This window comes from Epinephelus moara, chromosome 3 (genome assembly GCF_006386435.1).
Source record: "Epinephelus moara isolate mb chromosome 3, YSFRI_EMoa_1.0, whole genome shotgun sequence".
NCBI lineage: Eukaryota > Metazoa > Chordata > Actinopteri > Perciformes > Serranidae > Epinephelus > Epinephelus moara.
In genome coordinates this window covers 1,412,908-1,421,712 of record NC_065508.1, presented here as the reverse complement: position 1 = coordinate 1,421,712, position 8,805 = coordinate 1,412,908, and the positions used below count along the sequence as shown (strand labels likewise).

The following is an 8,805-nucleotide window of genomic DNA, read 5'->3' as shown; positions in this document are numbered from 1 at the left end:
GGGACAGAGAGGGACAGTGGGGGACAGAGAGGGACAGTGGGGACAGAGAGGGGGACAGAGAGAGACAGTGGGGACACAGAGGGACAGAGAGGGACAGTGGGGGACAGAGAGGGACAGTGGAGGACAGTGGGGGACAGAGAGGTGGGTGAGGTCTGATGGACGGAGCCTGTTATTAGCTGTGACTCGTGGTCACAGTGACCGTTGTTCCGTGGCGATGTCCTGTAGTTGCCTCATCAAACAGGACACAGAAGGAAACGAGGACACTTACTTTTGAGGAACTGCAGGAGGGACGTTTCCTGGTGCCTCTGCGGCTGTTTGCAGTCCGGGGTGGACTCCACATCGTCTGCGCCGTCCTGCACAAATATGGAAGCAGAACATCACATGCTGAACTTGTTTTTTCACTGCGGGTGTCAAAACCACCCAGTCTGCAGACGCTGCTTCTTTTATGGAGCCTGAGGGGCAGTGCATGCTGGGGAGGTTTACATTCACGGCTCTGTGAATGTGACACTTTAGATAAACGTGTCCTCGGGATACATGTGAGAGGCGTGTGGCCTGTGTTAGTGTAACAGCAGACGCTGAACATCCAGAGACGTGTCAGTGTATCGTATCGTGTTTAAACACAGACAGGCTGATGAACCCTCAGGGTCAGGTTTTAAAGCTGAGACAGATGATCATCTGCTTCTACCACAGACGGACAAAAATAATCCACTTAAGTGTCACATTTTTTAACAGTTTAAAAAAAAACATTTTTTAATGTCTTAAATGATATAATTCAGATGCAGAGGTGGAAATATGTTACCGCCACTATTGTATAAGTCTGTGAGTAACGTAAAAGTAAAATAATCTGTTTCAAGCAAAACACCACCGAAGTTAGAGAACAGAAAATGGCGGATGGTCGGAGGTCACCAAAGTTCAGCTGCTCTAACAGCGATTCATATTCAGCCGGCCCACAGAAGAAACTCTCTGCAGGAACAGCAAACTTTCTGTTGCTGCTGTTACATAGATTAGACCCCGCCTGCTGTGAACCCGGCGCCAGCTCACTCTCCTCTTAACAAATAGGCCCAATTCCAATCCGATCCCTTACAGACTCACTGACTTAGAGGCGCATTCATGTGAAGTGCGTGAGTGTGTGAGGGCTGTCCCATTGTCAAATCGTCAAGTCAGTGAGTCAGCCCTTTATGCCCCCTTACCGTAGGTCAGCATCGATGCGGACTTACGGTAAGGAAATTACACACAGTTCATAGCGTTGTGACGTCATATACAGGGGTTGCCCTCACAGTTCATAGCGTTGTGACGTCATATACAGGGGTTGCCCTCGGAATTATTAGTAATTATTATTAGTTATTTAAAAAAAACGAAAACACGGTCGGCAGATATGCAAACGGTAACGTTATGGAAGGAGAGCGAAAAAAACAGATAAACAATGAAACATTACATTACCAAGAATTTAAGATGGTACATAAACACACATGAAGTCAGAGGAATACCAGTGGTTATATTCCACACACAANTCTCACACTCAATCACTTACAGCTGACGTCAGTTAAGTCAGTGAGGGTTCAGGGCTTGAGTCTTTAGGGGCCGGATTGGAATTGGGCCATAGTCTCCTGGTGGCAGGAAGTGAGGCAGAGGGGCCACGAGGCGACCAGCTGCTAATTCTGGTCTCACTTGTGTTTTGTTAACAGAAGGAGGGCGGCTGCCCACAGCTCTACAAATCAATACGATTTATCGGTTTTGACAGTTGACAGTCAGCAGGGGCAGATGATGAGACAGTGGGCCCCTAGGCACAGATATGCAAAGGGCCCCACCACCTCTCCTACAGAGAAGCAAGACACACAGACTTTGTGGTGGTTTGGTGTCTCTTTGCATCTCTCTGTGGTCTTTCTGAATCTTTATGAGTCCCTTCATTGTCCTTTAGAGTGTCTTTGAGTCTCTTCATGGTCTTTTAAAGTCTCTTCCTTGTCAGTACCGGTTAATTTAAGTGACTCTTTGCAGGTTAAGGCCAGAGGGGCCCTGGCACTTTGGGCCCCTGGGTCTGAACCCAGTGGGCCCTCCCAGTTGGTCAGTGTTGATACTGTGTGGACAAATAAATCAGTGTATGGGACACACTGCAGCGACAGCTAAATGTAGCAGTTCAAGTTTACTTCATAAAGTTTATATTTTCATTCACTCTATTGTACATGAACATTTTAGTCAGTAAGTAAAGTTTATTTCAGTGATGAGATTTCTCGTTCACTTGTGAAAGACGGTTCAAAGATGCGGTTCGTTTGTTCGTTTTTTTTTGTTTGTTTGTTTGTTTTTGCTGTGTGTGTGTGTGTGTGGGGGGTGTTAGTGGGTTCAACGACAAATCACATTGCTGATTTATCGCATCACGTGATCTGGATATTGTAGTGATGTGACGTTCGTGAACGAGCCGAGTCTTTGAACCGGCTCTTTGAAGTGAACGAGTGAGCGGCTGCACTGTCTTTCTCCCTCACAAACTAGTCTCTCTCAACTTGTTCCGGATCAAATAATCTGAAATTAATGGAGACAGAGTAAATTAAAGCAAAAAACAAAGCAATTAGGAACTGGCTCGTTCACTCTAAAGAGCCAGTTCACTCGTTCACTTCAAAGAGCCGGTTCAAAGACTCGGCTCGTTCACGAACGTCACATCACTAGTTTATTTATTATATCAGCGTTCACACAACAGATCTGTTAACATCTAATTTATGTTTTAAAGAAAAATCTGTAAGCTATAAACTGAATGTCTGCAGGACAGTCGCTCTGCCTCTGAAACATTTCCTGAAGATGTTGAAACACTGAAATTTGAAACACACTATCAGTTCTAATGAGTCAGTGTCACCTTTTTATCAGTCAGGAAGTCAGAAGGTGAGGAAACAAAGTTCAGGATGTTTTCAGAGTCGTTAAAGTCGAGCTGGAGTTAAAATGTCTGCAGACGTCTGTTAGAAGCCGTGATCAGTCACTGGGGCCCACAGCTGGTGCTGAAGGCTTCAGGAGCCGCTGTGACCCTCAGCCGACCTTTGACGAGTACTTACAGTAAAAGCCATCATACGTTCATGGTATTTAAAGCATGTGATGTTTATCTGACCCTGCAGAGGAATCTGCTCCAGTCTGTGGAGGAGTTTTGGCTCCGTCACAACTGCAAATGTTTCTTGAAGCGTTCGCTGGCAGCAGGTTGCTCAACACCACGTTCTGCCTGATATGACTCTGATATGTTCAAACACACAGCAGCCAGAGTCCACACAGTCATCTAACAGCCGAGTGACGCAGAGACGTCACAGTCACTTTCAGTTTTAACACCATTTGACCGGACAGAGTTTGACTCCACATTTGCACCAAGTCGATCATTAAATGTTTTTAATAAAACGAGAGCAGGTGAAACACGTTCAACCCTCTGAACCCTCCAAAAAGAGTTTTATTTCCTCATCTGATGAAAAGACTTCCCTCCCTAAAAAAGGAGTGTGTTGAGTATCTGTTATCTATCAATCTTACAGTTATGTAAAACATGTAGAAGCCTGGAGATGGTCCAAGAGTCATTTCATGAGTGCTGATCTACAGTTTAACAGCAGTGTACGTTTCACTGCGCCTTCCAGCTGCTCTGAGCCCATAATTATGTTAACTGTTAGTTTGCCGACATTAAGGGTCGTAAATACTGAACAGTCAGAAAAATGACGGAAAGAAGCCTGAATACTTCACTGTAAATCTCCAGGTGTGATCACATGACATCAGAGACGCCGTGCTGATTAATCTGTTAACTCATCAGCATCACACGGGTTCCAGCAAACAGACTGATTTCACTGGTCGATATATAAATAGACACTTTTGACTGTAGATAAACAGCACGTGTAGAACTGCTGGATCAAAGTAATGTCACCTAGAGGTTGATCTGTTGGATTGAATATCAGCACGGCTGTGATTATCGTCGTACTGAAGGACAGTACAGCAGCACTCCCTCCTGTGTGATACCACTTAAATCAGTGTTTGATAGTTTCAACCCAGTCGCCAGAATAAGAGTTGGTATTCTACATTTTTGAAAACCACAGATATGTTACAGTTGCACGTCATGTATGTCGCAGGTACATGGAAACACATTTCACACGCTCAGATTTGGTGCCACAAACACCGACTGAAATGCTGCCAAAGTTTGGTATATAAAAAAAAAGGTTTCATTAACAGCTAACAAAGTAACGTGATCATTTCGACTATTTAATCACAGAAAAAATTATAAAATAATAATAATAATAAATAAATTAATAATAAAATAAGAATGGAACATTAACATTTGAAAAACACCCAAATGAAACTGTTGACAGGAGCGGCGCCCTCTGCAGGTTCTGCAGCGAGGAATTTTCGTAACATGGCAGGACTTCAATTCTGAAATATTTTAATTCTTAAAATGTTGTTGTTTGTTGTCGAACAGAAGTCTGCAGCTTGGCAGGCGTCTCTCCAGCGTCACGCCATCCACCAGCCCCTCCTGATGACGATGTCAGCTCAGAAACTACGTCACTTTAGAAACGATGATTTGATACGTATGAAATGTACAAATGTAACGTATCTGTGGTTTGTACAGTGACAACGTTTTAATAAACAAACAAATCTTTGGATGTTTGTGGAGCTCAGTATTTACTGCTGATATATGTGACACACGTGCAGAGTCAGATCGAGGGTCCTAAGGACAGAGGGATGTTGTATGCTGTAAAGCCCTGTGAGGCAAATTGTGATTTGTGATATTGGGCTTTATAAATAAAATTGATTGATTGATTGATTGATTGAAAATATCGTCCTTTGAGATGTTGATAAAAGACACAAAGACAAGCATTGAGTTAAAGTCTGAAGTGTTTGTGTGTCACTGAAACATCTTTTACATATCTGTTGTTTCAAAGTGAAAGTGCTGCAGCGTGTCTGTTGTTTTATCACACAGAGAGTCATCGCAGGAGGAAACTGTTGAGCAATCGTTAAATCGCCTTCATGCGTTTGGTGTGTGCAGCAGAGTTGAACTCTTTAACTCTGTTTTTGGGGACGAGGCCAAAACACACTGAAGCAGAGTCCTGTTGCAGCTTGTTGAGCATTTTTTATGTTCTGCATCCTCCTGATGTTAATGATCCATTCATCACTCTGACACTGATTTCTCTTTGTTTATTTGGTTTTATCTCAGATTTATTGCCAACAGATTTACAGGTCGGACTCTTCAGCTCACTTTAATAAAAACAAACATCACTGTATGAACTCGTTACAGACTCCTGTAGCTGCACTGACCCTTTGTTCATTAGTTTAAATCCAGAGTTCCCACATGAACATGCTGCACACCAGTTATAATACAGGCTCCTGTACAGGACGCACCTTAAGGCTCATTATGTCACATGCTGTACTTTATTGTCATATTTCCAAACACTCTGATGGCCCCGATGGTTCCAGTTGGTTATTCAGTCTTATTGTCTGATCTATGTTTGCACAACTCACATATAGAGGTATGGTTATGTTTATAATGTGCAGAACTTTTGACTGTTCCTTAAAGCTGCAGTAACCAGTGTTTATTTTGCTGATGGAAACTATGACAATTTTTTTTGTCAACGACACAACTTGTTGTTCATGACGAAAATGAGACAATAACCAGCTAAAAATAGATCTTGATAATAAAAACTAAGACGAAATATATGTTTCATTTTCGTTGAGGAGACGAGACGAAGATGTTAGCGGTGGACTATCAGACGTCGGAAGCTGAGAATGGTCGTGCTGTAATTATCAGGACGTTTTTTGTTAGCCGCCTTTCTATGCAAATGAGCTTCACTGCAAGAGCAGTCGACTTTCCAAAGATCAGCACTAACAGCCGCTCACAGTTACAGTGAAACTACCCTGTTAGCACAGGACATCAACATGTCAGACAGATGTAAAAATTCTGTTGGAATGAAAATTGGCTTGACGATAATTTAAATGTCAAACACTGGAATTTCATGCCATGTGGACATTAACATTTGGACATGCAGGCAAGACGAGCCAAAATTAATTACAAAAAAAAAGAGACGAAATCTATGTTTTATTTTTCTTGATGAGATGTGATGTAGATGTTAGTGGTGGACTGTTGGACATTGAAAGCCGAGAACGGCCGTGCTTAAATTATCTTCAAATGCAGCATGAGCGACAGGCTGGTAAACTCCAGTAAATAGTCTGCACCAGGATGTTTGGGTTGGTGCGAGTTGTGAGCTGTAATTCAGCAGTAAATAATCAGCCGTGTGTGTCTGACTGTGGATGGTGGAGCTGCTGAATGGATTTGTGGAGTTTGTTAGTTGCAGCAGTGACTGTTAGCAGCTAGCTCCGCTCGTCAGCCGCTGAACGGCCACCGACTGCCGGACTTCACTCAGTCTAAAACATTTTGAATTTTTGTAAACTAAAGCCATACTAAAACTCTGAAGGACTAAAATGTGACTAAAACTAAAAAGCATTTTCGTCTCAAGGCTCAGACTAAATCTAAGACAGCTGTCTAAATGAACACTGGCAGTGAATGAGGACCAGGTGGGACTGTTTGTGCGCACTCTCACCTCTTTGGGCATGTTTCTGGGGAAGAAGAGGTAAGGCAGCGCAGTGAGGAAGAGGAGGCAGGACGCCAACAGGAAGCCGAGCCACCAGGCTCCCACCCAGCGCAGGTCTTTATGGTTCAACTGGATCTGATCTGGGAACAGAAGAGAATCCGTCACAACACACAAACTGAACTGTTGTTCTGACAGGAGCGACAAAAAGTTTGTTTTCACACTGACTGTCAGTCGTTAATCAGCCTCAGTTGTTCGACACATTTCATGCAAACTAAGAAAACATGTTGTTGAAGATCACAATCAGTGATCAGACGGGAAGGAGCTTTGTTTACCTGACGTTTATTTATTTATTTTTTTTCCGTAGCTGTGTCTGTGACTTTGTTGTTTTCTCTTGGATGCCTGCTGCCACAGTGTGGCATCTGATCATCACTTTTTTATAAAGCCCCGCCCTAACCTGAGCGCTGTGGTCAGGAACATCCTGAGCTCACAAAATAAGAAGAAAATAATAAACTCCAGTCAGAGGGCGGAGTCTCTGCAGATAAACACACACTGAGAGTCACCGTGACGACTGAGAGCGATCACTGCTGGGTGAGATGTTGTTTTTTAGTAACGTCCTGCAGACTAGATCTATAAACAAACACAGTTGTGGAGACACCCTGAGGTGTTCAGTCAGTGCTTATCATCCTGCAGTTACTGGTGTTTTCCTGCAGAAACAAGTCGTGAACGTTAACATATCATCACCTTTTAAACTGATGTGGCCAAGTTGTTCTGAAACAGCTGTTTATTTTGTTTGAGTCACCTGACACACGTCAGTCCGATATTCTCTCTGTTGGCTCTGTTTTTGGTCTCCACCACCTCCTGAGGGAAATATCTGTGTGACAGCAGTGAAAGTAATGTTGCGACATTGCAACGTGCACAGAGCTGCAGCAGTGCCGCACCTCAACAGGTCCGACGACACTGAGTCATTTAATAAGGTTTAAATTACACACTCTGCTCACCTGCTGCCGTCACCAGCCTTCAGGTGTGTTTCCTGTTTCGCTCCAACACAGTGAAGTAAAGCTTCTATAAGCTGCTGCTGCAGGTTTGAACAGGAACTCAGAGGACAGTTTAGATTTTGACATCAGCGCTGTCTCTGTTTCACAACAGCTGAAATTTGGTTTTAGTTATTTCCATCCTTCATGAATTTGTTTTCAAGCAGAGTGTGTGACCGACTTGGTGCCAGCATGTGTTCTGCCAGAAAGATTTTTTTCACCAAAATTATTCCCTCAGAACAAAGTCACCCACCGATATCATTTTCCCAGGGGGTGATTCATGGTGTCGTGTTGGGACTTTAGTTTGTACTGATTTATTGTTCTATTCTTTGTTTATCTTTCTCACCTTAATCTCATAACATCCCTCCGGCTTCCTCCTGTCTGACGTGAAATTTATACAAATAAAGTTTGATGCTCTAAATGCTGAAAATTGTCTGCAGAGTGACAGAACTTTGATTTCTTGGTCAGTCCCCTGACAGAAGGAAAACTCCATTCTTTCCTCTCTGCTCTGAATATGATCCTGACATCCAGCTGTTTTCATTGGCAGATCTTTGTCTTTCAGTCGTCGTGGCGATAGCAGCAGCATCAAAGGTGATATGATGAGCAGCTTCCACAGAAAATATTGTTTCCATTGGACAGACGGTGGTGTTTGTGTTCCTGTGCAATACCTTCCCTTTCCTCTCACGACAAACTTTTGAGTTCTCTGGCAAAGCTTTTGCATTGTCTTGCAAATTCTCCTGAGAATCTTTTGTGTTCATCAAAGGAACTTTTTTGTGTTCTCTTGCAAAGCTTTCAAGGAAAATACTGTCCCCGCTGGACAGAAGGCGGTGTTTTGTGCTCCTGTGCAGCACCTATGGTTCTCTCTTGCAACACTCTTTTCCTTCTCCTGAGAAACTTTGCATTCTGTTGAAAAACTTTTGTGTTCTCCGAATAAACTTTAACAGTTTCTTGCAAAACCTTTGCATTCTCCTGAGAAATACAAACGCAACACTTTTACGTTCTACCGAGAATCTTCTGCATTCTCATCTTAAACTTTTGCATCCTGTTGCAAATCTTTTGCGGCCTCCTGAGAATTTGTTCGGATTCTCAGGCAAAACTTTGCGTTTTCCCAAGAAATTTTCAAGTTTTCAGGCAAAACTTAAAGGGCCAGTGTGTAAAATTTGGCATGGTTTATTGTCAAATCTGAATCTGAATCTGAATATTCTACCCATTAATATGTTTATATAAGTGTATAATCGCTATAAAAT

General features: G+C 42.9%; 1 protein-coding gene across 3 annotated transcripts in view; it reads right to left on the bottom strand.

Moving 5' to 3' along the window:
* The window catches only part of slco2b1 (solute carrier organic anion transporter family, member 2B1), a 43,954-nt gene that overhangs the window by 16,726 nt on the left and 18,423 nt on the right, over positions 1–8,805 (bottom strand). For all 3 annotated transcript variants that reach the window (XM_050037526.1, XM_050037509.1, XM_050037518.1), the window contains exons 7-8: positions 6,537–6,667; positions 269–353 (exon numbers count right to left, since the gene is read on the bottom strand). In XM_050037526.1, coding sequence (XP_049893483.1) covers positions 269–353; positions 6,537–6,667 — 216 coding nt within the window. The remainder of the gene's footprint in view (positions 1–268; positions 354–6,536; positions 6,668–8,805) is intronic.